This window comes from Chaetodon auriga, chromosome 8 (genome assembly GCF_051107435.1).
Source record: "Chaetodon auriga isolate fChaAug3 chromosome 8, fChaAug3.hap1, whole genome shotgun sequence".
NCBI lineage: Eukaryota > Metazoa > Chordata > Actinopteri > Chaetodontiformes > Chaetodontidae > Chaetodon > Chaetodon auriga.
The window spans coordinates 16,625,001-16,651,741 of NC_135081.1; the positions used below are offsets into that span (position 1 = coordinate 16,625,001).

General features: G+C 43.4%; 4 protein-coding genes across 6 annotated transcripts; 3 read left to right on the forward strand and 1 right to left on the reverse strand.

Moving 5' to 3' along the window:
* The first annotated feature begins 32 nt into the window (after positions 1–32).
* Positions 33–6,010, forward strand: hacl1 (2-hydroxyacyl-CoA lyase 1). The gene is made up of 17 exons (XM_076737645.1): positions 33–228; positions 464–568; positions 674–714; positions 801–881; positions 1,130–1,202; positions 1,278–1,355; positions 1,462–1,556; positions 1,665–1,777; positions 1,850–1,985; positions 2,384–2,489; positions 2,661–2,744; positions 2,858–2,959; positions 3,100–3,254; positions 3,641–3,799; positions 3,892–3,999; positions 4,102–4,288; positions 5,598–6,010. Exons 1-17 carry the CDS (start codon positions 178–180, stop codon positions 5,628–5,630), a joined length of 1,707 nt encoding a protein of 568 aa, XP_076593760.1. The 5' UTR covers positions 33–177; the 3' UTR covers positions 5,631–6,010.
* Positions 6,011–6,856: 846 nt separating this feature from the next.
* colq (collagen-like tail subunit (single strand of homotrimer) of asymmetric acetylcholinesterase) lies at positions 6,857–15,316 on the forward strand. Of its 3 annotated transcripts, XM_076737648.1 has the most exons (17): positions 6,857–7,068; positions 7,720–7,829; positions 8,128–8,235; positions 9,014–9,058; positions 9,246–9,272; positions 10,144–10,215; positions 10,513–10,575; positions 10,676–10,702; positions 10,805–10,849; positions 10,942–10,977; positions 11,081–11,161; positions 11,516–11,612; positions 12,156–12,286; positions 12,678–12,797; positions 12,896–13,037; positions 13,137–13,239; positions 13,346–15,316. In XM_076737648.1, the coding sequence occupies exons 1-17, from the start codon at positions 6,972–6,974 to the stop codon at positions 13,413–13,415; spliced, it is 1,374 nt and encodes a 457-aa protein (XP_076593763.1). In that variant the 5' UTR covers positions 6,857–6,971; the 3' UTR covers positions 13,416–15,316. The 3 variants fall into 3 exon arrangements, with proteins under 3 accessions (XP_076593763.1, XP_076593761.1, XP_076593762.1); XM_076737646.1 differs by lacking the exon at positions 6,857–7,068 and having other exon boundaries at positions 7,349–7,829; XM_076737647.1 differs by lacking the exon at positions 6,857–7,068 and having other exon boundaries at positions 7,349–7,829; positions 12,911–13,037.
* Positions 15,317–16,583: 1,267 nt separating this feature from the next.
* plekha8 (pleckstrin homology domain containing, family A (phosphoinositide binding specific) member 8) lies at positions 16,584–24,787 on the reverse strand. Its single transcript, XM_076737124.1, has 13 exons — positions 24,634–24,787; positions 24,044–24,160; positions 23,770–23,925; positions 23,564–23,685; positions 23,172–23,330; positions 23,032–23,072; positions 22,682–22,800; positions 21,184–21,538; positions 20,262–20,347; positions 19,248–19,306; positions 18,762–18,963; positions 18,601–18,662; positions 16,584–18,511 (listed from the first exon to the last, which is right to left on the reverse strand). The coding sequence occupies exons 1-13, from the start codon at positions 24,671–24,673 to the stop codon at positions 18,314–18,316; spliced, it is 1,716 nt and encodes a 571-aa protein (XP_076593239.1). The 5' UTR covers positions 24,674–24,787; the 3' UTR covers positions 16,584–18,313.
* fkbp14 (FKBP prolyl isomerase 14) lies at positions 24,354–26,652 on the forward strand. Its single transcript, XM_076737126.1, has 4 exons — positions 24,354–25,370; positions 25,640–25,791; positions 25,898–26,025; positions 26,129–26,652. Exons 1-4 carry the CDS (start codon positions 25,174–25,176, stop codon positions 26,285–26,287), a joined length of 636 nt encoding a protein of 211 aa, XP_076593241.1. The 5' UTR covers positions 24,354–25,173; the 3' UTR covers positions 26,288–26,652.
* The last annotated feature ends 89 nt before the right edge of the window (positions 26,653–26,741 follow it).

Below are 26,741 nucleotides of genomic sequence, written 5' to 3' on the forward strand. Positions count from 1 at the left end.
TGCAACACGGAAGTGACAGAAACGGGGCGGATAGTGTTCAGGGGGGAGGAACGCGGCAGACAGGGTGGTCGCAAACATGAGAGACTTTTTCGTGGACCTGGTAGTTGTAATAGTTCGTGACAGTTGGGCCTTGTAGCTACAGGTACACAGCAGTGTAACAGGTCGTATCTAACAGACATGGACGAAGTGACAGGAGCTCAGCTGATTGCAGAGTCGCTTAAGACTCAGGTAAGAAACACTAGAATTGTGTACATTTATGAAGTATGCTAACCTGTAAGTTAACGTAGCAGCCGCCGTGTCTGTGCTGAAGTGCAACAGCGTGAACTCAAGAAGTGGGTCAAAGTTGAAGTGCGGCGTTTAAGTCGAACATTTACCAGGTTTACCACTATGTACAGTCGCAGCTCCTCTTTAAACTCGCGCTTTTCAGCGTCGGTTCATTAAAGATTCATTTCTCCCCCTGCAGAAAGTGGAGTACATGTTTGGGATAGTTGGTGTCCCTATCATTGAAGTGGCCATGGCTGCTCAGGCTGCAGGGATCAGATATGTGGGAATGCGCAACGAGCAAGCGGTAAAACACTTACATCTGTAATAATTGTTATGACCTGCACTTATAATCCTTAATAACACAATTAAAAATCTATTCCAATACACAATAAACTCTGTCACTCAACAGGCATGCTATGCAGCATCCGCCGTTGGATACCTCACTGGGAGGTAAGAGACAGTGAGTAACTGGACAGTGTGATCAGCTGGTGTGTCTCTTTGTATCTCACATGTCTCCTGTGGTTCCATGTATCCAGACCAGGTGCCTGCCTGGTGGTGTCCGGACCTGGACTCGTTCATGCTCTGGGTGGAATGGCCAACGCTAACATGAACTGCTGGTACGACTCAAGATGCCGATGCTGGTTTTTATGCAGCTGGCAGTGTGTGTACAGTTTTAACATCGCTCCTGTAACGACTTCAGAACACAAAGAGTCGCTGAGAGGCTGAGGCCGGGGCCTTTCTTTGTCTGTCGCGCTTAATGGAAAAATACCAATATTTATACCATCATACCCAAACAAAATACGTCTAAATTCATTCATGGCTCATACAGTTCCTGTGTTATTAAATCTGTGCTGCCTTTGCACAGGCCGGTGGTTGTTATCGGTGGCTCTTCGGATCAAAACCAGGAAACAGCAGGAGCCTTTCAGGAGTTTCCTCAGGTAATGTACACATTCATGTGACTTTTTCCCTGCTGATGCTTCATTCAGTTGACTCAGTTTTTCATTCGGTGCTAGGTGGAGGCGTGTCGCCTTTACAGTAAGTTCTCGGCTCGACCCAGCAGTCTGGAAGCCATACCGTCAGTGGTGGAGAAGGTGAAGTGTTGTCATCCTCGTTGGTAGCAGATTAAATAAGATATTTAGTAAAGTTTCATTGCATTAACATAAATGGGATTTTGAGTTTTATTGTTTTTGCTTATAGGCAGTTCGCACAAGCATGTATGGACGTCCAGGTGCTTGTTATGTGGACATTGCAGGGGACATGGTCAATGCTAAAGTGGACAGGAGCAAAGTCAGGTTAGCTGTCATTTTTGCAGCTTTTTTACAGCAGATTTTTTTTCTGCGTAGTATCACTTTTGTGATTCCAGGTGTGCAGACGTTCATAGAAGTGTGTTTCTCCTGCAGAGTTGTGTCCTGCTGTCCAACTCCACCAGTGAGTCTGGCTGACCACGGTGCAGTCACTGAAGCCATCTCTGTCTTGAAAGCAGCTAAAAGACCCTTAGTCGTCATTGGCAAAGGTGAGTAAGCTACCATCATTGTTGCATCAGAGCACAGATAAGTCAAGATTAAGTGAGTGTTGTGCCCAACAGGAGCAGCCTATGGCCGAGCAGAAGCCGCTCTGAGGCAGTTTGTGGAAACGAGTGGTCTGCCGTTTCTGCCCACCCCAATGGGGAAAGGGGTCCTTCCTGATGATCACCCCAAATGTGTGTCTGCTGCCCGGTCCAGGTCAGCATCCCTTTCACTATAAAAAGTACAATTATTCCGGTGTATATTGTCATTATCATCCTACATATGGAAACATCCTGAAACACCATCAGTGGAAACCTTTTGGTTGTGATTCTAAAACAAAATCTATGAAATTCAACAAAACAAGTCAACTCAGTCTACATTCTGTGCTTCTGTGTCAGCTTTTCAAACTGCTGTTTCGACACTATGCTTTAGTGGCAGAGAATAACAGGCTGTCTCTGTCATGGTGACTGAAGAAAAACATTAATGTAGTCATATAAATCCGTGCAGCAATCGATAGCTGTTTGTTCAAATGTGAGGTTATATCATACGCTGTTTTTTCTACATACACTAAATTGATGTACCCCCCTCGCTCCTCCATTGTGTCTGATCCCAAGAGCTCTTCTCCAGGCCGACGTTGTGCTTCTGCTTGGAGCCAGGCTGAACTGGATCCTGCACTTTGGTCTGCCACCTCGATTTGACCCCACTGTCAAGATCATCCAGGTGTGTAAATGACCAAGTCAGGTGTGTTTGATTTGAGTTGCCTTTGACGCCTTCAAAAATAATGTTGAAAAAACCTCACTGGTATAAAGACCGTGATGTTTTTAACTTACTAATGTCAGCATTGTTGTAAATGCTTGTGCTGTACATAAGATAGCTGTGCTCTGTGTGCAGGTTGACCTCTGTGCTGAGGAGATAGGGAATAATGTGAGGCCTGCTGTTGCTCTCCTAGGAGACATCAATGCTATTGTCACTCAGGTAAACTCAGTCGGTGAGGTCCCATTTTTGATTGTCATGACGGCTCATTTGTGTGTTTGTGAAAGTGATTATATCCTGTGTTATTTTTTTTAATTTATTTATTTTTCCCCCAGCTCCTGGAGTGTGTCCGTAAAGATGGCTGGAAATATCCCTCTGATACAGAGTGGTGGAGCACACTGAAGGACAAAATTGCTGCTAATGCAAAACTATCAAAGGTGAGTTTAAGGTCACTCAAACTGCTTATCAGTATGTCACGTGTTGACACAGTGTCCAAACTTTTTTGGAACGGCGGTTGTCATTATATATGCATATGATTTATATTTTCACAAGATGTTTACCTTTTCTCTGTCCACAGACTCTCGCTCTTCACTCAACAGTGCCCATGAACTACTACACAGTGTTTCATCACGTGTCCCAGCTGCTGCCACATGACTGTATCATTGTCAGCGAGGGCGCAAACACTATGGACATAGGACGCACTATGTTGAACAACTACCTACCTCGACACAGGCAAGACAGTCCCTTTGAAGCGGTGCCTCTCAGTTGTGTTCAGCTTTATGTTTTTAAACACATCTGTACACAAAAATGCATATTCCACAGGGGGATTTCTATAAAGGAGCACAAGCCCAACTACTACTATGCTAGTGGATGAAATCAGGCGCTCCAGCTAACCTCATGCTTCTTCTTTGTCTGATGGAGAAGTACAAACCCTCAGGGAGCAAAAAGTCTTTCATGTGATCACATGCACTTATTCCCGAGGAGCAGTTTATCCAGAAGTACACACAGCAAATACACAACATGTTATGGAGAACCGCTGTTGATAAATTGCATACAGAGACTTAAAAACTCACTTTAAGTTTAGAAGATTATCGTGGGCTAACCCTGACGATGTGCAGGTTGGATGCTGGCACATTTGGAACAATGGGAGTCGGCCTTGGTTTCGCTATAGCAGCAGCTGCTGTGGAGAGGAACGAGAACAAAGGCCAAAGGATCGTGTGTGTGGAAGGAGATAGTGCCTTTGGATTTTCTGGCATGGAGGTTGAAACCATGTGCAGGTTGGTTTGGGTCTCTGCCTTTCTGTACAATATACAGTATACACTTCAACCCCACTGCTACTTAATTACACGTTGTTTCTGTTTCTTAACAGGTATAATCTGCCTGTGGTCATCATTGTGGTCAACAACAATGGTATTTACAGCGGAGTGGATCCTGAGACGTGGAAAGAAATGGCAAAAATGGGAGATCTGACCTCTGTGTGAGTCACACATCATCATAATACATTTACTATAATGACTTCCTACATGTAATCAGCTGTGACGTAACACAAGGTGTCTGAATTCTTCCTTTTCCCTCTCAGAGCCCCTCCCGTGACCCTCTTACCTGAGGCACGCTATGACGAGGTCATGACGGCGTTTGGAGGTCGAGGGTTTCTGGTGAGGACGGTGGAGGAGCTGCGCAGTGCTTTACAGCTCAGCTTGAGCGACTGGGAGAGACCGAGTCTCCTGAATGTGCTTATCGACCCCTCCTCTGACAGAAAACAGCAGGTAACCTGTGAGGAATGTGTGAGTCACCTCAGTCCTGCTGAGAATTACAGGTCCACTGGAGTTTTAATGTGAAGGTGGTGTGATTTGAACGGTTTCTTTGACTGTAATGATAGGAATTCCTCAGCAGTGATTTTGTGGAGATGTCCTGCCCCCTGGTGGTTGAGGATGTAGTTGACGCCGCCATGCCACTTTTCAGTTGTTTATAATGCTGTTGCCATATCAGTGCATCAGTTTTTCTCCAGCATGATAAAAGCCTCAATCCGGGCTTCATCTGACAAAGGTGAAATGTGAATGGTTAATTAGGTCTTCTTTCACAAGGACTCATGGTGCCACCACAGGATAAATGTTGAGGGTTTCTTGTCCGTCATTTGGATTAATGGCAAGACACCTTCACAATAAATGTCCATGGCTGAATCCAAATGTCCAGATTTCTGTGCACTCGGCACTTGGCAACCTTATAGGCACATACAGGTGAAATGCCTCAGGTTGCCCAAATCCATAACTTATTCCAGAGAGTCAGGCCTAAAAGGTCAAGAAGAACAGGCATCAGACATAATGACTGAGATCTTAAGTCTCATCTGATGCCGCTTTTCATCCCCTTGCACCCCGGCGCACTTGCAGACATGGAGTGATGACAGTTATCACTTCAGACACGTGACTGTATAAACCACCAAGTTGGATTCAGCCCCCGTTTCATTTTTCCCTGGTGCCCCACAGGAAGTAGAAGGAAAAGAAGAAGAACAATGACTTGAATGACACTGACAGCCACAGCAGCGAAGCCATTGCTGGTTAAAAGCAGCAGCGTTTTGGCTCACGATTAGCGGAGAGCGTCCAACAGCTTGGTGTTTACTTGACTCTCGTCTCATGCTTCTAGGGCTACGTGACTGACATGCCTTCCTGAACAGTAATCCATACGCTCCATGTGCGCTGCAGAACTGCTGTATTCCACTAACAATCCCTCCACCTCACACCAACCTGACCTTTCTATTTCAGAGTCCCCATAATTAGAAAGCATGGCCCTCTGTGTTTATATTGAATGTAACCATGCAACCCTTTGCTGACATATTTGAAGGATGTATTGAGGGCTGTAGCCATGGTGCTGAGCTCCATGGCTCCCAGCAGAAAGACTTATTTGAGATGTGCTGCCCTCATTGTTTGCCCCCTGACTGTTATCTATACTCGGTGTAAAGTTGAGTCTCAGACAGTCAATGAATATTAACTATTCTGTCTGATGTGTCTCAGTTTTTGAATGTGGAGACTAAGGATAATGTCGTGGTCTAATATAATGCTGTGTCGTCTGTATTTGCAGGACTTCCCTTGGCTCACACGCTCCAACTTATAGACTGAACCAGGGATCTCCTTCCTCCTCCGTCCAGAACATTATCAGAACAGAAGTGACTGTTTTCCTCAGAAATTCTGGGAAAATGTGAATTTGCTTTTGTTTTTTGTGATTGTTTCTATGAAATAACTCAATGGTTTTTTTTTTGTTTTCTTGCTGATTCTTAGTACACAGTCGTATTGAAATCAACAAAACGATTAATACAACACCGAAACATTTTTACATGTACAGAGAGCCTCATTTGTCTTTATTCCTTTGTGTCAAATCAGTGCTTTCACACTATAAATTTGATATTAATTATTATGAATATAAGATGCAGTGTACAGCTCAACAAACTACATGCTGTGAAAGTGGAAAATGTCATTTTATGGTCAACTTAGTGCAAAAAAGAGTAAAAAAAAAAGGTTCAGATTTTTCTCATTTGCATATGTCCATGCATAAATTCACACCCTCCTTTTAATTCACACTTTATCAGTGATATCCTTAAGCGAGCGGATAGAGGATTTGTAGGAGTGGTGACAGTCTTACACAATGCTGACGCTTTATTTTAGTGCAGCTAAAGCTTTCAAAAAAATGAGTGAGTGCTCAATGTTCTCAGTTTTTATTAGATTTATGTTAATGCATTGATTTCTGTCAATTAGCATAACTTACATTTTCAAACCAAACCTTAAGTGATGCAGAGCTTTTTTCCTCAGGCTCATGCAGTCTGAGGAGGACATAGACATCATTTTCACATCACTGTAGGTGAAGTGCTGTTGAGATGTGATGTTGCCTTTTTTTCCCCTCTGACATCCCCCAGAGCCTCCTTTGAAATGCAGACAGTTAATTTTGTGGGGCAGACCTGCCGATAAAACCAATCTGGCCTGAACCAAATGGACGCCACAATGCACAAGGGAATGAACACTGTACTGCATAAAAAAGGACATTTTGATAAATACAGACAAACAGATGACTGATACACTTATGAGAGTTGTCTCAGGATGCACATATGACACCCTCATGCACAATCCTCTATGAATCTCTTGCAGAAAGTGGGCCGGTCACGTCAAGTCCCCCTGCGGGAGCTGTGGCAACAACAAAAGGCACCCCCTGCTGTAGTAGAGATCTAATATTGGCACCCGAAGCAGCTGGCGGGCTGTCTCCTGTAATTTTAGCGCACACTGATGCAGAGGAAAGATTTAATGGGCATTGGTCAGCGTACCCTCTTCTGAGGGCGTAGAGGAGGCAGAGCAGAGCGAGCAGAGAGGGAGGGGAGCAGAGGGAGAGGACGGTGAGGAGAGAGAAAGGCAGCGTGTGAGGGCTGCTGTGGCTCAGAAATAAAGTCAGGCAACTATCTGGAGCAGCATGACTCTTCTAACACTTGGACTGTATCTGCCACTGTGGTTTTGTTATGGCCTGGCTCAGTCCTCGTTTCTGGACAGCTTTATTTCATTCCCACCAGGTAAGAATGTAATCCTGAGTCTGTGTGTGTGTCTGTCTGTAGGTGTGTGTACTGTACTGTACTGTACTGTACTGTACTGTACTGTACTGTACTGTACTGTACTACACTGTACATACGGCATTCTGCATGCACAGGTGTTGAGTTTGGCTGTGAAAGCATTCATTTGAAATGCCCAGATTTAGGATTCATTTTGAGCTTATGTGTAAAATACCCTTGTTTTTATTTTTCTTTGTCAGCCATGAGGTAGACTGGAAAAGCCTCTATAAATAGCGAGACCAGCTCCGGTCCTTCAGTGAGAGGCACAGGCACTTAATATCTGTGTCCAGCTCTAGGAACTCTGCTGGATGGGTGTCATGATTTGATAGTTTGCACCTGTTTCCCTGTTACTTATGCTGCTCCTGCATGCTCTAACCTCTGTGATTTGTCCAATTTTTACTGTGTGTCTGGCATATTTGTTGGTAGTGTGTCACATTATGTGTTCTTCAGTCCGTGCATGTCCACGTGTCATGAGATTGAGAATTACTCTTCTCATTTTGATTAGGACTCACATTCAGTTAAGACAGCGTTTTAACATTGCCTCTTCTGACTGTCTTCTTCTAATTTTGACGCCTGCCATCATTACCTGTATGACTGCATGCACACCTTGCACAGCTCTCAGATCCCAGGAGCAGCAGAAGAGATTCAGCCCATGCTGTTTACTGAGTCCGCCTCCACCCCCACTGTTTCCTCCACCCCCTTCACTTTGGCGCCGCCACGCTCATGTGAGTCAGAGTCATGTGACTTTCTATTGTGGAATATCTGTCTGTTGATATGTCCTTGGGTGATATCCAAACTGCCCCACACTTACTGTCTTTTGACCCCTGAATGACACCGTTAAAACACTCAGATGGTGGAACACGTTTGGAGGAAGAACTGGCTTAACAAGTCCTTTGCTGCGGGTTGTTGAATTTCAGACATAATCTTAATCATCGCAAACGGTGTCATTCTGCTGATTCTCTCCTGTCCAGCATCCGTCAAAGCTGGAAAAGAATGCATTTTATTCTTATTTTCATTTTACAGAATGAAGGCTTTTCACCTGATGATCGTGAATCAGAGTCGGGCAACGGGGACAAAGGTTCCGCCTGCGTTCGAGGCCCCCGTGGACCTGCTGGACCCCCAGGCCTCGAGGTAGGATCCAGACTCTTCCCAAACATCATGAGTATCCCAGCAGTAATAACTTAATGTTCCTCTGCCGTTGTCATTATATCGTTCCAACACAGACAGTCTCTGTTTCACGTTGTGGTCTGCATAGGTTCAAGGCGTTAAGAATTAGTACTCCAACACTATATTACTGCCATCTCCTCTCCAACTTGAGAGTTCCTGCAGAGCAGGAGATGGGGATATCTCTGGCCCTTGTAACACAGCAACCCATTAACGCTCTACATTTAGCTCAGACACAAATAGCCTTTTTCCACTGCCTGCCAGTATGCTACACATCATTCTCAGAACCTGTCCGAAGAGCCGTCTGCCTGGAAAGGCGTACTGGGTTGCGTAAATTCCAGGGATTACCAACACAAGCATGTGTTTGTGTGCTCTGGTGATGAAAGATATTAAGGCATTTTGGTTCAATCGGTGCCTGCAAATCGAACCTCCTCCTGTGTTCGCCCAGCATTTCATAAGTGAAGAGCAGATTGACCAAATTGTTTTTAAAGCCTTGCCTATCTCAGACTGTTACAGGACCAGCTGGACTGCAGCAGCATTTCAGCATATCAAAAGAGACCCACAGGGCCCCTCTTAAATCAATAGTGGGCACTCAGCCGTTAGCTAATTGAAACTGCAGCTCTGGGCTTCCAGAAGCAGACGTGACTTTGTGGTGGGATGTTGTGGGCTATAAAAGTAATTGAGATAGATATCTCTATGATATATGAGCATACAGGATATATGTATTATTTTTTATGTTCACCAGGGTCCACCTGGATTACCTGGGATAGCAGGGCCCAAGGGAGAAAAGGTAAGCAGTTTACTCCCCCATGTTCTAGGCTCATCTCATTTATGTGGCTCATTATGCAATTTTATAAGCTGCTCGTTAATTTGTCAGCTAAAGTCTAATTGACCTGTTGCACATAACTGAAAGATGCTTGCTGGAAGTGTATTAAATAACCGCTGTCCTTGTCCCCTCCTCCGCATCCTGTTGTCAGGGAGAAATCGGAAGACCTGGGCAAAAGGTGAGAGCCCCCATTAATCACTCCATATTCCCCGCTAAGTGGATTTACTCAAAAATGAGATACGGTGCCTCCGCCTGCTCACTAGCTGTAACTCTGCCAGTGCCAAGTTGTGTGCATCAAGAAATTGTGAGCAAGTACAACCTTGACAGGAGACAGCAGAGCCACAATGACAGGACGCAAGGGATGCAGAGCTGCTGAGAGGGGCTGTTTCGATGGCAGATGGAGTTAACATGCAGGTCTCCTCTCACAGAAACATATTGCCTCGCTCTTGACCCCTCGAAGACACCCAGCATCGTGCCTCCCGGTCAGATGGCTCCCCTCTCTCTATTAGAACGCACACAGCTTTATTGAAAGCTCAGTACACAATTTTGATCAGGGCAGGCGGGAGAGAAGTGACCTCCCTAAATGATCAGTCGCTGTAGTTGAGCAGTAAAAGCGGTCCAGTGGGAGAGCTTCAACTGGCTGGTAGCCTGACTGAGCAGCTTTGCAGCACTGCAGTGCAATTTAGCTTAGTGCTTCAGCCAGGTCATAAATCATTTTATTTCCCACAAGCACGGGCTCCTGTTCTATATACAGCCCATCATTTAATTAAAGAGAGCAAAGTGACAGGGCTTGTTAAAGTCATTCTACCCCTACATGTGCAGCAGTGTCTGATAAATACTGTAGCAAGCAGGCTGTCAGCTTATGCAGCAAATCCTGCACTTGGATTTTTTTTTCTTTTTAATTTAGCCAGCAAAGCAAACAGGCACAAGAGGCCCTGATTTCATTAACAGGCAACTGCTTCTTCAGCTGTGGCAGCAATTGTTTTATTCGTCCTTGATTAGGTATTCCTACATCTGACACGGTGTGTTAAATTGATTTCTCCTGTTAGGGTCGGACAGGTCCTCCTGGACTTCCTGGGAAGCAGGGACCAGCTGGATGGCCGGGACCAAGTGGGCCCAAAGTGAGTAAGTCAGACCTCACAATGGAGATGATATATAAGACGTATGTGACGTGACATGAGACCAGTAAGTGCCAAGATAAGGTAGTGTGGATGAGCATTAGCCATGTGCCATTTGTGTAATGAAATACTCATGAATGTTATGTAACATGCAAGTTAACATTTCCATATAGATGCTTGATAAAGCTGTACAAGAACTGAATTCAAAGTCTGCACTCAGAATTTCTTCATTGGGGAAGGGGGAATAATTTGAAGCCAAAGCACATTTGTCTAATTTCTAATGTTTTCCCTCTGTGTCAGGGTGAGAAGGGTGACCCGGGGCTGATGGGGCTGCCTGGAGCCAGAGGACCAATTGGGCCACGGGTATGAGCCACGTAATGTGCTACGCTGATCTGGGATGAGCTCACCTTCAAACTGCTTTATTTCATCTTGGATGTTTTGTGTGTTTGATCTTTAATCCTAGGGTTTACCTGGGTATAAAGGGGAGAAGGTATGTAGCATCATTAAACTAGAAAATGCAATAAGATATCCTGATGAACATGTTTTCTGTTACATGTTCCTGTATGTAACACGCTGTAATCTGCTCCATCAGGGTTCTCGAGGTGATCGTGGTGAGAGTGGAGTGAAAGGTGACAAGGTGGGCAGAGTCTACCACTGGTTGTTTCAAATGAAAATATTAGCCCTATAGTGCATATATGCTTTATATGATTTATTGTTCTTCATCCACAGGGTGCGATGGGTTTCCCAGGAATGCTTGGACAGAAGGTGAGAAATGCATCAAACAAGAAGGAGTTTTTTTAATTTGTTTAAAAAAATTTCCAAATCTTGACCAAATGAGAGTGTTGAGTTGATCTGTCTTGTCCTGCAGGGTGAAATGGGTCCAAAGGGAGAACCTGGAATCTCAGGAAACAGAGGACCCACCGGCAGACCAGGCAAGAGAGGCAAGCAGGTGAGGAGTAGCACTGGTTTAAAACAGTGAAACATGCTGTTACATATGCCTCCATATTGAGTGAGCGGTGGGATGTTTTGAGCACGGGAAAAACACGTGTTGTAGAGAAAATACATCAAGCATGCAGGCAAACATTATGTGGATGATAGCAAACACGCATGCAATTAATTTTTATTCAGTAGATTTTTGTTGCTCAAACTGAATTATTTTTCGTGTTAATAATTTATCTTCAAAATGCAATTAATGTTCATGCAATAATTATTTTGTTATGGACAAAACGTCCCATTGCTCTAACCTGAAATGAAATGTTTTAAATGTGACCACTTGTTGCATATTGTTTTGATTGTGTGTCAGGGAACGAAAGGAGACACGGGCAGCGTCGGTCCCATGGGACCTGCAGGCCCACAGGGACCTGCAGGCCACCCTGGTCCTCCCGGTTCACCCGCCACAGGTGAGAACATTTTCCAGAACATTTTCTCAAACAGATTTAAAACTCTTGAGGACACTTCCACCCACTTTGAAATGACCGGTCTATGTGTGGGACTCTCCACTGTCTGTGCTGCCAGTTTGAGGAGCAGCAAACCCCCCTGTCAGCAAGAGGAAGCACACTTTGAATCAGAGCTAACACCACTAGTCTTATTTAGCACTGGAGAAACTTTATCTCCTGAGGTGAAACAAGATGCTGTCGTCATGACATCGTGTGGCTAAAATGGATTCACAGATGGCGAGCCTCCCTACAGTTTGACTCCTATTATGTCACCAGATAGTTAATGTGACATTGGTTATCTTGATCAGGTTTCCCAGTGAATGAACTTGATCGTGCTTGCTTCTTGATAGATGAGAGATACTAGATTTCCTGACATACAGTCTTTATCAGCCACCGTGGTGACCCGTAGCCTCACTTTCAGCTTGTTATAGTCTGTTTCGTGGTCTTTTTGTTTTTTTGATTTGTGTCTTTTTATATAGTGTTTTTTTCTTTTCTGTTTATATTTAGGACTCTACATGGTTGGATCAAAGGGTGCACGTGGTCCACCAGGGCCTCCTGGAAAGTGTAGCTGCAGTTCTATCAGCAGCTCCCCATTTGACGAGTATCCTGCCAGAGGAAACTACCTCAAAGTCCCCGCAGTGAGGAATTAATAATCTTTAAATGTAGAATGTTATGTACAGTGTTTTTACTACTAAAAAATTCAAATGACAATTAAAATCTTTTTATCAGTGTGTGTTTAAAATATTATGCAATTAGATGTGTTTTTACTTGTGTGTTTTTGTTTTTGTTTTTTTTGTTTTTTTTAGAAATCCTGGGGTTATTGGCTTTTAATAACTTCTGAGTTGGTTATTAAGTTTTGAAAAATAAAAGTATGTCTACTGGGAGATGGATATTGCTTTGAGACACAAATTTCCAGCTGGGAGATGAAATTTTAATGCTCAATATCTCAAATACTCCAGCAGGACTCAACTTTCTAATTCAAACTGCACTAAATATTGAAAACACTTCCTCTCTTTTCCTTTTGTTCAGATATTTGTTGTGAGCAATGAGGAAGAACTGGAGCGCCTTAACACAGACAACGCTCTTGCATTCCGCAAAGACCAGAGATCTCTCTATTTCAAAGACATTGATGGCTGGCTGCCAATCCAGGTATCATCGCATGCAGCAAAATTGGATTATTTTATCTTGTTTTACATTCTTTTCAAGCTGTTTTTGCTTTAGTTCAAGTTTTTTAAACTCTGTAAAAGACTTTTCCATTCCAGTTGACGCCGTTCCAGTCCATGGAAAATGCCCCTGACGATGAAGGTTACTGTGGTGACGGGATTGTGCAGATTTCCAGCGGGGAGGAGTGCGATGACAGAAACAGAGTCGTCACTGACGGCTGCGTCAGTAAGTCCATGTTATGCGGTCAATAATAGCTCCTTAGCTGTACTTTGCTGTGCACATATAACGTGACCCCTCCGCCTCTGCTGTGTCGCCTTACCACAGAGTGTAAACATGCATACTGTGGAGACGGATATCGCTATGAGGGGGCTGAGGAGTGTGATGGAAAGGACTTTGGATACCAGACGTGTAATTCATATCTTCCAGGGTAAGCACAGTATACAACTATATGTTGATAAAAAGTCTTTGCTGCCTGTTTGTGTTTTGTTGCCACGCTAAGCTGACCAAGAGGTTGTTTCTCCTCTTATTTGCAGGTCATACGGCCACCTCAAGTGCACGCCATACTGTGTTATTGACTCCACAAACTGCAAGTACTTCACTTGAGGAGGGACAGTGCAGCGGGATCCTCTGTGTGTTATTTGCTTGACACATAAAAGGAATATTTTCATGCAAAAAAATATATATATCTATATCATGCTCCAAGCAAGAGACCCTGAAGGTAGAGGCAGCCAATGATTCTATGATGAAAGAAAAACAAAACACATATATGTAACTCCTCTGAGATGCCACGTAGCTCCCCGGAGTTAAACTCGCTCAGTGGAGGTGAAAACCGTCACTCACACATAGGAACTGCACAGAACAAGTGCACTCCGTCTTAACAAGCAGGACTTAAGACCGGCCTCTTCACCATGCCCGACTGGACCGGAATCATCCTCTGGATGCAACAGTTGTGTGACAGCCATGCACATGCCATGCGGAGCTTAAGTGCCATTGGGAGATGTTGCAGAGGAGCAGTAGCCGGGCCAGAGGTGTATTAATCTTGTCCCAGTTACTGTTGAGAAAGCAGTAGAGCCATGGCCTCAGGTATTCTACTGCAGTGCGAATGACAGTGCACAGCATTTGCATGAGGCTGGGATTACTGAGACCATGACAGCAGCTGTCACTATCCAAGCATGTAACCCATCACTTTACTCATTATTGCCACAACAAGGTTTGCATATCACATATCACATCAAGGATTTCAGTTGTGAAGAGGAAACCAGGCATATAGTCATATAAATATGTATGGTTAGGGATGGAGATAGAGGTGGATACAGTGCATGAGTTATGCATTTGTAATATTTCAGTGAGACTGTTACAGCAGGGGCCCTGGCTTGGCTTGTGGTGGTACTGTTCTTGACGGGGACGTTCAGTCTGGACGAGGTTTCATAAATCCAAAACTTTCTCAGGAACCAACAGGTCATGTAGCTCCACACAGCACCTTTCACAGGCCTCCTCCTCTACTCTCTTTGTAAATGAAATGGCAGTGACTGTACGCTGAAGCACACAGGTGACTCAGACATGAGCTTTAAAGAATCCACAACGTGCAGTCCTCCGGGAATGACTGTGTTTCTTCCCTGTGCTGCGGTGAGAAATGAAATATACTGTATGTGAAGGCTTGAAACTGTTATGTTCTTAATTTTCTCACTGCACAGGAAAGGCTGGAATAGTCTGTAGCTGCTAAAGGGGGAGGAATTTCAATTCCAGTCTGTTCTATGGTCATTACTGTATTTACTCTATTACCTCTTTATCCAGTCTTTCTGTCTTACAGTGTATACAGCAACAGTGAAACTCAACAGTAAACTTAACAGTGTAGATGTAGTCCGCTGTGTTTTGGGCACCAGTGGTGAAAACGACTTTGCCGATATAAGCTGACATTTTCCATAAGCTACTGTACGAGTCGCAGTGCCAAGGGAGACCTTTTCTCAGCCATACTTAGATGTAGTCAGGTGTTCTAAAGTGATTCTTCTGTAAAAGCAATTGAAAGATAAAGACTGTTACTGTATTGTCTCCGCATGCTCGTGATACCGTGCTAATGAGTGTGAAACGCTTCCACTTTGTCAGACGCTGTTTTGTAAATCACTGCATCCATCAGCATAGCAGGTGTCTTAAGAGATGTCAGTCTTGCTCTGCCCAGAGTGTAGTTGAGTATTGTATGTATGACACACACTCCGTATGTGATAGTGATGAGCTGTGCCATGCACAAAGCTGAAGTACCTTTTGTAAACCGTGCTGAATGTTCTGTCTGTGGCCTGCGCTGCTGTGCTGTATCCTCTACTGTGTATGCACAACATTGCTGAAAAATAACACGCATGTAGTAACGAACTGTCAGGATTTATGAAATATAGTATGCACTGTGACTGGACTAGTGATGGTTCATTTCGTGTTCTTATTCTGATATGATTTATACAGTAGTTGTGGGTAATTTTAAAAAGAGATGAAAATAAAAGAGGAATTGAAATCACGCAAAAGCTTTTCACTCTGTCTCACACACGGGCTTCTTCGGGCTTTAGTCGGGGGTTTGTCAGCAGCTCTGATTTCTGTCTTGTGAGCAAGCGGTGACAGTGATTGGGTGCTGTGCAGAAAGCCAATAGACAGTGATAGAGATGATATTGATGTTCTTTGAGAGCACTCGCTGTGAAAAAAAAAAAAAAGCAGATATCCATCAAGTGGGGAAAAAAGATGCTGTCAGCGGCTTCTTGCAAAGTGCTGCGTTAGACTAAAAAGTAAACAGACCACACGGTGAAGTCTCGCTGTTTTCTCAGACATGTCAATGGGTTTTTGACGCGATGAAGCCCCTCAGAGTCCGTGCCTGGAGATGTGGCACAGCGATACAGGCCGGGCACGGGCAGCCAGCCAGCGTTGCAGCAGAGATGCTCGAGGCTGGCCTCGGCCACCTAACTCTATTAGCATGTCGTATTTCTTTTTTCTAAATCACATCAGGACAATTTGTCTGCTGAGATGCCCGAGTAAAAGCTTACTTTGGCATATTTATCCCATCATGTGCATTCCCCTGACCAGACCAATCAGATTTGTACCACAGATGTCTCAGTGCAGCACTAAATGTCACTGGAGATGCAGTGGCCAGCCTGATTCGACTGCTCTGTAACGAGAGGAGCTGCTGCGTACACAGAAGGATGCCCCCAAGTGAAGTTTTATATTTGTGGAGTTTGGGAACCTTGAACAGGTACAAATGAATTGATGACCGAGCAGCTGTTTGTGTTTGACTGATTTTCCCTCTCTCCAAGACTAAACACGCAGGAAGCAGCATCTATTTTGAGCTGAGGAGCTGAAATCAAATACTTTTTCCAACAAAGGGGTTATTTTAGTGCAGGTTGGGTGGTGTAGCATTACATTAGTGCTGCGGCAGGAGGGCCAATGCAAAGGAGGCCACAGGGACAGGAAGCGACCCAGCTGTTGGCCGAGCCAAGTGAAAATCCCTGACCTATAGGCAGGAATGGCTGGCACGCAGCGTGCTGTGGTCCTGGCAGAGGACACACTACTGCTGCACATGCAAAACACTCACACACAGGCAGCAAGGTATGCGTAGGTGTTATTTAAGATCAGCGCCACTCTTGTTTACACAAATGGGACCACCTGTGCAGATTTACTATCCACTGCTTACGCGTCGATTTGTTTGGTTAACAAGTGAAACGTAAAGAGGGTCAAGGTTGACAGAAAGTGGCATAATAAGCAGAGACACATTTGACTACAACAGGACAGGACACACACTGAGACAACCTGATTATTTATTATGTAAAAATCAAATAGTATCTTATATACAATCATAGAAAAACCAAATCAAATGTGTGTAATATTACAATAGCACATTTTCAGGATTAACATTGGAAATCAACCTGTCGCACATCTGTCATGTAAACCTGCTGCGAATGACTTCTTTGAAGAAATATTATTGTCCTGAAAACCCAAAAGAAAAGTTAGATAAAGTTAAGAATACTACGTGGTATGTCTTGGTACAAAAGCCCTGTGAGGATGTTCCTGCTTTGTTCGAATGGCTCAGTGAATCTACGGACAGTCTTTAACCTGGCCGGGAGGTGGAGGCTTACCACTCGTTTTTTTGAATCGACATAAAATATTAAGCGCGGCTGGTAACAACACAAGTATATTAAGAACAGTGCACAGACAAGATGGTGGAAAAAAAATGCTGAAATCTGTAGAGAAGACTAGCTGAAGGATATTTTAAGTAGAGAGATGAAGAAGCAATGTTTTTTAACTTTCACAATCTATCCCCTTTAGTATTATTTATTAACTTGGTTACTCCTAGGCCTTAGCCTATATTTCCATTGGCACCTATGTTACTTAATACATAAAACCATGCAATCAATAAACATGCACTGTGGGTACAAATGTCCTTACATTCGCGCAAAAAGTTGGACTGACATGGATCCTCGTGACATGTATGCGAACTTTATAAGTTAAGACATAATAAATAGACATCGTGAAAATGCATACTATGCATAGGTTTGTGCAGAGGATGTCCACATAAATATTCAGCAGTTGTCAGCACTTAAACAGCTTCACTGCATTATTTCATTCTTGTGTTTTGTGGTACTGTAGGCAGCGGAGGCTAAAGCCGTTCACATGACAGTTCCTTTTTGGTCCCACGGAAAGTCTCTAGAGCCACAGCTCATAACACCTAAGCAACGTAAAATGGAAAAAAAAAAAAATGCATTGTCAACCTGCAGGATTCAATTTTTAGGGAAAGAAATAAAATAAGTATTGATGAGAATTTCCACTAAACTTTAGTCAGTGCAAGAGCAAATGTTTGCCTAATATATTAAAGTCAGCCCAGTATGCAATCCCATCACATACTCGAGGCAGATACTGGGCATCGTAACAATCTGACATTGTTCTTAGTTAAATAGTGCTTTGTGTTAGTTACATGTAACAAGCTGTTCCATGAATCCAAGGAAACAGGACAATCTCGATTAAAATGTCCTTTGCATTTTGATCAGTTCAACCACAAATGACCTTACTAGAGCCAAACACCCCGTGGTTATGTACCTCGAAACATGTACAGTACATAGAAAGCCACAACACCGCGTCAAAATGTGCACCAGAAACAAATGTCGTCATGAATCATTATGGTTGGTGTCTGCATAAGAGGGCTTAAAACCTCTACTCTGTCAGTGGTCTTTTAAACAAGACGCGGACACTACACTTGGTCGAACCATAATGTCTAATCTCTTGGTAATGATTGCTTTGGCCCTCGTGGGCTCCTACATACAGACATTAACACCGTCTTCAAACCTACACCCTCTAATGTCGTTGAGTTTAACAGCCACTGGAAACACCTCACACTGACATGGGACATGCTCACACTATTTTGTACACGAGATGCACTCGATGCATCTGGCGCCCTTCAGCAGTTAGCCACTACTCTGCCCCTGCGGTCAGGTCATGTCTTTCCTTAAAGTCAGAGCATTTCTCTGCTCAGCTTTTCACACCACTTCATCCGACTCCAGGTTATAATCTTCATACAGGGCGTCTAGGATGGCCAGCTGCTTCTCCATGGCGGGCAGGTACACTCCCAGGTCCCTGTGCATGCCGCTGGTGAAGCCGCTCTTCAGCTCGTCGCCCTCTCTTGACACCAAAGCAGCACTGAAACTTTGATAAGTCGGGGCGGCCCTCAGCGCCAACTGGGAAAATAAAAGCATGCAACGGTCACGGCCCAAGAACAGATGAACCTCAGAGAGGAAAAGCATTGGTGAGAGGAAGAAATACCTACAGCAAATACGCCTCGCACAACCCATCCGTGGTACTGCCGAAGGGTCTTTCCATAGGCATTATCTGGGTGAAAAGAAATAAAGAGAGCATAACGAATCACAACAATGACCGCGCATTAACTTCCACGTCCTTGAACTTGAAGATGGTAGAACTCAGACTCACTCAGCGCTCCCTGGATGTCTTGCTGTCCCGTGTTGACCTCCGACAGGAACTCCTTGAGGAACTTCAGGCCTCGTCTGAGCCAAAGGAGAGCCTCGGTGGCCGAGTTGCGCACCAGGGCAACGTCAGTCTGGACTTCCTGCAGCACAATGGACTGTAGTGTGGGGAAGCTGTCGGGGTCTGACATCAGCTTCTGGTGAATTTTCTACCGGGGGGAACAGACAGTGTGATATAGTGATGTCAGCTGGAAACAGATCCAGATTATACTCTAAAATTTAACTAATGAGAAAACTACAAGTATGTTGTAATTCACTGCAACAGCGTAATAAGCCATATATCTTGTAACGTACAGAGCAAATGCCCCTCTGTAGACATACCGCACAGTAGATCAGAAAGTTCTTATCCTGTTAGCTATGTAGCGATTTTTTTTGTTGTGAAAAAACTGTGAAATGTGTTTTAAGACAAAGGCTCAATGACACATACACGTACCTTGATATTTCCCACAAAATCCATCTTAACTGGTGCAAACACTGTGGACCCCAGCTTGTCTGAGAAGAGAAAATCCATGATCATTTCTTTGAAGAGAAGACTCTCAGTTTTGTGTCCTGTGTTTTCTGATGCTGTGGCTGTTAAATGTCAGTGACAAACAATGGCGCTGCCTTGTTCTACTTTTCTACTTTACTTCAGCAAAGAAAAAGAGGACAGATGACGCTCTGTAATAACTTCAGAGGGAAACTTCAGCATTTGACTGACTGTAGCTTCGAGGGGAAAATAATGATAGCAACTCTGAAAGCGGGCTGGCATGACTTTAAGAATATCAAACCCAAAAATCACTGCTAAATGGATCTGACGGGGGAGATTTCATCAATTTGGGCTAAAAAGCACAGCTGGAGATGAGCAGCACTTAATCAGCGAAAAGATCACGACACTTTGAACATAATTAATTCACTAAAAGAGATTATGTTTTTAAATTTAGAGAGGGGCCATTATAAAAGACAGCTTTTTATATTGCTGGTTATGATAAAACATGGGCTAATATTACTATATACCACCAGAAAACGACCATCCATCCTAACCCAGCCTCTCCTCCTCCATACTGGGCCGATAAAGCTCTAAAGATTGAGGCCGTCTATGTGTAGATGTGTAGTACAGACGAGGACACACACAGGCGCAAGGCCGTGTTTGACCTTATGATAAATCTCGTCATAACATAAACTGTGATGCTACAAAGACAAAATAAACCACTGAGAGACAAACAGGTGCAGAAGGAAATAACGAGGGCGTGAAAGAAAAGGATGACGGTGAATCCAAGACTGAAAGCCTCCACCTCACTGAGACAGACAACTGGGATGACACAGCATGCAAAAATGATCAGAAAAACAACAGAAAGATTTCCTTACAAACATTACAAAGGGTGAAATGACCACCACATGTGAGGCACCATGAGGAAGAGGAACAGAGAGGCAGATTGAGATAAGGAGAGACTGAAAGTGACCGGCCTACCTAATACAGGCACTATTGCATAGCATGAGTCCAAAAACTCTTGAGTAGGGATACCATTGCCGTCGTCCAGTCTTATATCACTAAATCTAAAAAAGTAGAACAGATTCAAACAGGAGAGTGCATTAGAGGGAAGTATGCCATTTCAATTTTTATTTGATGAAATCAAACAGAAAATAAAGAAAAGGGTACAAAGATCGAAACCAAGCCAGAGAAATGGTTCACACAGTGTCATGCACGTCTATGCTTGACAATACCTGAGACTATTCTGCTACTTTGCCTACAACTTAACAGAGGTGTTTCTTTTTATGTTCTAAAGTTAATGCCATAAAACTGTCCTCTAAAAAAAGAAACTCTAAAATGTGCATACTACAGTCCCCATCGTGCAGTTGAATACTGTTTAAGAGACACAGTGATTAACTCCATTATAATAATAATGTTTATGTCAGGACTGAATATTACACGATTAGAAACACTCTAGTCCATGGTTCAGTAACACTCTGCAAGGTCTTTTTAAAAAGAAAGTAAAATACGTTTGACATACAGAGGGAAACAAAAAAAGCTTTACAAACCCAAATATCAGCTGAGGGCCTCTCTGTGTCATGTGATCAAGAGAGAACACACTAATATAAAACACTCATCATGACATCTTGTAATGGATTCAGTTTAAATCTTCCAAAACCTGTTATTTTACAATTATTCTGTGCAACATGGTAATAACAGTTAATAGATTTTTCATTAATATTTCCACTAAGTAAGTGTGCAGCAGAAGTGCAGTGCCTCAAAGACAAAAATACTCCATATATCTTAGGTTGGTTAACCCTAATACTGTCATGGTGAACTCTCACAGACGAGCATACAGTAACTTCATACAGTAATGAAAGTGTCCTAAAGGATGTGACCTTCCTGAGTAGCATTTTCATACCTGTGACTCATTGTGCTGAAGAAAGTTTCCACCTGCTCTGTGTCTTCAGGCTCCGCTGAACCTCTGCACGCCTCGGCTTCTTGATGAGCCTCTTGTTGGTCTGCAGCAGCTTCCTGTTGGTGCTGAGGCTGCACAGCGGCGTTCACTTCCTTGTTGTTGTTGTCGTGCTCTTGACTTTGGTCCAGTCTGTGCTTCTGCTCTTGTTTTGTCTCCTTTTGATCACCTCCTTCACTTTCCTCATCCCCCCCTGCTGGTTGGTCGTAGTGTTCGATCTCAGAGGTATCCTGGGTAGTGTGTAGAGTGCTATCAGATGGTTCCTCGTGGACCGAGCTGTTCCCGTTGGCTGCATCAACGTCTGTGAGACGCAGTGGACAAACAGACGAAAACACAGATGAAAACCTGATGCTCATCCTTCACATACTCTAAATAAAATTACAAGGCAGACTTCAAGAGCAGATCATGGAATGAGCATGTAAACAGCTTGCACACTACAGGGCTGAAACCTCCATCATTTATGCACCCAGGTGAAGTTTCAGCATGGAGTTGAAGTATTGCTGCACTGACCTCTATGGGCTGAAATGTTCAAGCACAACAACCAACATCACAGCTGGGCATGGGAACGTGCGACTGGTTTCAGTTGTGACTAATCGCTACTGGGAGTTTGTGTTGCACTCTGTGAAATGAGTTCATCAGGATAGAACAAGCAGGAATTACGAGATGGCAACACCTGCAGGTGTTTTCAGCCTGGGTGTAGTTACTCTTTAGACATGTTTTCCATTACCTTCTTTGTTTCAGTGTGGGGGTTTGGCTCCGTACAGAAAGATTAACAGCTTAAATAAAATCCAACAAAAATGTTCTTTAACTCTTTTATATCTACTAAAACTTTGACATTTTGTTTTAAATACTGGACTTTCTGGATTTTCTTACATTTTTGGAACAGTGTTCTACAAAGCTGTCAAGTCTAAGCCAATATATGTAATATATCCTAATGTAACATGCCCCAAAAGAAATGTGTCTTTTATGGACTGTATCACCTGACTAATTCCTATAAAAGGTATATTAAAATACTCAAATATTTAGTAATGGAAATCACAATGGGACGCTTCAACAGTGCCCTTAAAAAAATAGCAATTTTCCTTAAAACTGTGTGTGTGTGTGTGTGGGGGGTTATTATGTGTTTTCAATATTAATGCTTCTTACAGGGAGAAAGTATATGTCTTATAGATAACCCAAAGTAATAAATTGGAAAAGACTGGTCTTATATTTCATCACCGGCAGGAGCTTCCCCTTTGTACTGCTAGGGGAAATGCAATAATGTAACCGGGCATCCATCACTGTCTGCTCACTGAAGGGCAATAATCTATCCACATCAGTTCACATGATGTACACACAGCACCCAGGCCACGTTTGCTCAGGGTGGTCTTTCTTTCAAGGTATGCAGTAATGGCTGTCAGTTCAGGGCAAAACGCGAGGTGAGAGGTTGGGACACCTGCCTTACCTGACAGGGAAGCGTGGCGTTCTGGTCTATCTGGCTCATCTGGTCCCTCCGGTCCAGAGTCAAGGCTCTGGTTCTCATGCGCATTTGCTTCTCCTGAGGCTTCAGCCAAATCTCTCCATCTGGAATGAATGTGAGTGCACCGTGTTAGTTCTGAAGCTCTCCTTTTGGGCAAATATGATTAGCAGTTGTATCTAGTGCCAAAGAAATGCAACATTAATTAAAAGATATATATCATGAGAAAACATCTGAAATGTTTCTGTTATTTCTTTTAGCATCTATGTGGCCGTTAACGACAGATGGAGACGCAGTGCCGGCAACATAAACACATAATGACAGAAAAAGAAACCTACTTTTCTCCAAGGTTCTGATTTAAATGATTGACAGGTTTAATCTGTCGGAGAAAAAAAAAGACATTAGGGGTTTATTATTATTTACTGTGTATACCAAATGTTACTGGGTTATCTGATTATATACAGGATTAGCGTCATACCTTCTGAGGTTTGATGGCTGCTACTGGAGGAGATCCTGGAGGACTCTGTGTTGCCATATCTGTGCTGAAAGTACGATTTGCTATCTGCATGCATTCCTCTAAAGTCTTAAGGAAAGTGGTGCATGTTGACTTCACCATGTTTCCAGTGTCTATACCTGTCTGAAAAGGGCATACAAACATACACATGAGACAAGAAAGCCACACATCCCAGCATCACCTCCAAGCATGTTTGGTAAAATCCACTCAAAAGTACAACATTTGCTGCGTGTCTGGTCTATTTGTAACCGCAGGCACACAACAATTACTAGCAGCAAACGGGCGACCCTTTACTGCAGTTTTACACCGACAGCAGCTTCTCTTATTTCATCGGCTCATCTGAACGTCAACCGTACCTCCGCCGCGTCCCCGAGCTCATCATTCTCCTTGATCTTGTTTACTTGCTGTAGGAGAAGGTCACAGTACAATCTGAGCTCTGACATCTTAGTTTTCAGCGCCTCTGTGTTCTCCTGCAGCTCTGCAACAGCAAGTTTGGGAAGATGTTTACAGTGTTTTACAACAGAATACCAGCTGTGCATTGGATGTTATGGCATCCAAATACCTTTTTCTCTCTTTGTTCGGTTGTCTGTAAGGCAAGCTTTGGCTGTCCCCAGGGCCACCAGCCATTTCTGTCTCTCGGCCGCATTGATGGCTCTGAGGTAGAAGTACTGCTCTCCTGGTATGGTCAGGTCAACTCGCGTGGAGTCAGAGGAATGAACTGATGAAACACAGCAGCACAAACAAGGAGTGTTTGTTAGGAATACACCCAAAAAGCAGTATAAAGCCAATTACGCACATTTAAACACAATGCAAAGGGCAAAGTGACTCATACCGACCTTGGATTTCACAAACTGAAATTTTAATGCTGCCTTTGCAACCTTTCCAGGCATCTTCCTGCGAGTCATAGTAAGACAAAGTTCCTCCATCAAGCACAAACCAACGAGGTTGCCAACCTGAAAAAAATAAAATTACATTTCTACATCATTTCCGTGAAGTTGCTGTTTAACGAGCATGGCTGTTTCATTTCAATACTGGATGTGACTTAGTAAGAGTCAACATAAAACCGCGTTATCTCGCCTCATAAACTTAGAAAGAGTTAACCCTTAAGCTACGCTATGTTAGCAACAGCTAAGCAGTTGTTAAGTCAGATTATGATGACAGATGGTGGGAACCGCCTGAATGAGCTGCCGCTACCCGTTCAGACGTCATAAATAAGGTTAATTTCGCCATCGTTAAACACTTCAGCTCCCAAAGTCAACGAGAGGTTTGTTCATCTGAAACTGTGCATACGCTCCGATAGTTGAAAGCTAACGTTAGCTTAGCCGCTGCCTGTTAACGTCAAGTGCGCTGTGACGTTGTCTTGCTAGCTAGCTGCCTTAAAACCAACACTGACCGAAAGCACCCAAAGATTGTGGGATTAACTCACCACTTATGTAATTGGTCCATTTATACAGCATCCCCTCCATTGTTAAATTACGTGTTTTTTCCGTTCATCACTTGTTTATCATAACAAGATATGATGCACAGCTGATTGCAGCGACTCCATCGGGCCCCGAGTGTGATATGTGGAGTAACGTCCTCGGCTTTACATCCCCGCTACGTAGATAAAAGTGCGTAAACTCTTCCGTGAATGGGGCTCTAAGCGATCATGCGGGTGGCTGACGGGGTCCCTCCCGTTGTCAGCAGACGGATTTAACTATGGTGGGTGTTGATTATAGTGATTGACACAATGAAAAACCAATAGAATCAGACAAGATATGTAAAGGGCGGGGCTTCAGAATGAAGTCATCCAATTGTAGAGGGAGGAGGGCAGACAGCTGAACAGTGGTTGCGTTCACAGCCCAAAGTTGGCTGCCACGTAGTTGGCTTTCCTGCCATGCATCTATTTTAGGTACTGTATTTTGTGGAAAGGTTCAAATTAACTTTTTTATGAACTGTGTGAGAAAGTGAGCTATTGTTTATCGAAATGATTCTTTTATGTGTTTGTTCGATATTGCCCTCACTGTTTGCGTTTGTCAGTGGGGGGAAACTACCCGAGCCAGAAGTGAAAATTGAAATTTTACATAAACCTCTCTTGTGTTACCGTAAATCCAAATACGGAGACATGCTTCTTGTGCATTACGACGGATTCTTGGAGAGTAATGGTACCATCTTTCATTCCAGGTAATTTGTTGCGTGAAACTGTACTAATGCTGCATGTATTGCTGTGCAACTTTGTCACCCTATCTGTGCACGGTTATGGGGTACCTGCTTGTTATAGCTGTAAGATCCAGTTGTCATTATCTGTGTCATTGTCCACTAAGACCTCAACATTCAGTAAGGTCGCTATTCAACCCCTATTGTACACATCTGTCACATCACGTGTGTTTGTATAGGCTACTGGACTTTTTTTCTCAGTGAAAACTGTGATGGATGTTTGTGACTCTTGGCAGCCGCAAAGATGGGGACAAAAATCCAGTATGGTTCACTCTTGGGCACAAAGAGGTGCTCAGAGGTTGGGATAAGGGTCTTCAGAACATGTGCACAGGAGAGCGCAGGAAAGTGACCATCCCTCCATCTCTGGCCTATGGCAAGGAAGGAAAAGGTAACGGAAACATGTTCATCATCATGCATCAGATCCCCCTGCTTCCTGTGTTCCACCATAACATGTCTGTGCTTCTTTTACATGAACATTTCTGTTTTGTTTACAGGCAAGATCCCTCCGAGCAGTACCCTCATTTTTGACATCGAGCTCATGGACATCCAAAATGGTCCCAGGTCACACGAGTCCTTCCAAGAGATGGATCTCAATGATGACTGGAAGCTGTCCAGGCAGGAGGTGTGAAATTCTTTTTAACTACTTTTTTGTATGTATTAAGAGTGTATATGTATTTATTTATTTGCTATTGGTGAGTGTTATTATTGTTCTACTTGCACTACAGGTGAGAGAGTACCTGAGGAAAGAATTTGTGAAACATGGATACTCACCGAATGACACAGATCATGAAGCGATGGTCGATGACATCTTCAAAAATGAGGATGAAGACAAAGATGGTTTTATATCTGCGAGGGAATTCATCTACCAGCACGACGAGCTCTAAAGGATTGAGGACTCATCTCCTTTTTTGAAACTGGGAGTGATTATTTCATGAATTTCCTCTGAAACAACATCATGAATTGAAGAATCGAGAATCAGTTCAGTTCAGTGAATCAGTTACTGGGCGGTTTTACACAGATCTTTCTTTTATAACATTCCATTTGAACAGTATTGTCTTACTTTTGGCATAAATCACATAGGTTTTGTTTTGTGTCACTTTATGGAAAATTTTATCCATAATTTATTTATATTTCCATTCTTCATGCACTGATCATGTCACCACAGATGTATTTAGGCTACAGTGTCAGATTCTTTAAAAAATGTTTTCTTGAAACAAGTGTTTTTGAAATAAATAGAAGTTTATGCTGAGTAATGTTTATTGTTTACATGTGCTGGAAACTGAACCTGTGCAGGCAGTCAGCCTTCCTGATGTGATTCTGGATGATGGTATTTTTTTT

Excerpts from the sequence above, each read along its gene's own strand:
- hacl1 (XM_076737645.1), top strand. The coding sequence starts at position 178 with ATGGACGAAGTGACAGGAGCTCAGCTGATTGCAGAGTCGCTTAAGACT. Across the intron at positions 1,778-1,849 it reads CTTAGTCGTCATTGGCAAAG|GAGCAGCCTATGGCCGAGCA; the intron begins GTGAGTAAGCTA and ends TGTGCCCAACAG. Across the intron at positions 1,986-2,383 it reads GTGTCTGCTGCCCGGTCCAG|AGCTCTTCTCCAGGCCGACG; the intron begins GTCAGCATCCCT and ends TCTGATCCCAAG.
- colq (XM_076737646.1), top strand. The coding sequence starts at position 7,458 with ATGCTGCTCCTGCATGCTCTAACCTCTGTGATTTGTCCAATTTTTACT. Across the intron at positions 10,978-11,080 it reads CAGGAATGCTTGGACAGAAG|GGTGAAATGGGTCCAAAGGG; the intron begins GTGAGAAATGCA and ends CTTGTCCTGCAG. Across the intron at positions 12,798-12,895 it reads ATGGCTGGCTGCCAATCCAG|ACTTTTCCATTCCAGTTGAC; the intron begins GTATCATCGCAT and ends ACTCTGTAAAAG.
- plekha8 (XM_076737124.1), bottom strand. The coding sequence starts at position 24,673 with ATGGAGGGGATGCTGTATAAATGGACCAATTACATAAGTG. Across the intron at positions 23,073-23,171 it reads CAGCCATCAAACCTCAGAAG|ATTAAACCTGTCAATCATTT; the intron begins GTATGACGCTAA and ends TTTCTCCGACAG. Across the intron at positions 18,512-18,600 it reads TTGTGCGAGGCGTATTTGCT|TTGGCGCTGAGGGCCGCCCC; the intron begins GTAGGTATTTCT and ends TTATTTTCCCAG.
- fkbp14 (XM_076737126.1), top strand. The coding sequence starts at position 25,174 with ATGATTCTTTTATGTGTTTGTTCGATATTGCCCTCACTGTTTGCGTTT. Across the intron at positions 25,371-25,639 it reads GGTACCATCTTTCATTCCAG|CCGCAAAGATGGGGACAAAA; the intron begins GTAATTTGTTGC and ends GACTCTTGGCAG. Across the intron at positions 26,026-26,128 it reads GGAAGCTGTCCAGGCAGGAG|GTGAGAGAGTACCTGAGGAA; the intron begins GTGTGAAATTCT and ends CTTGCACTACAG.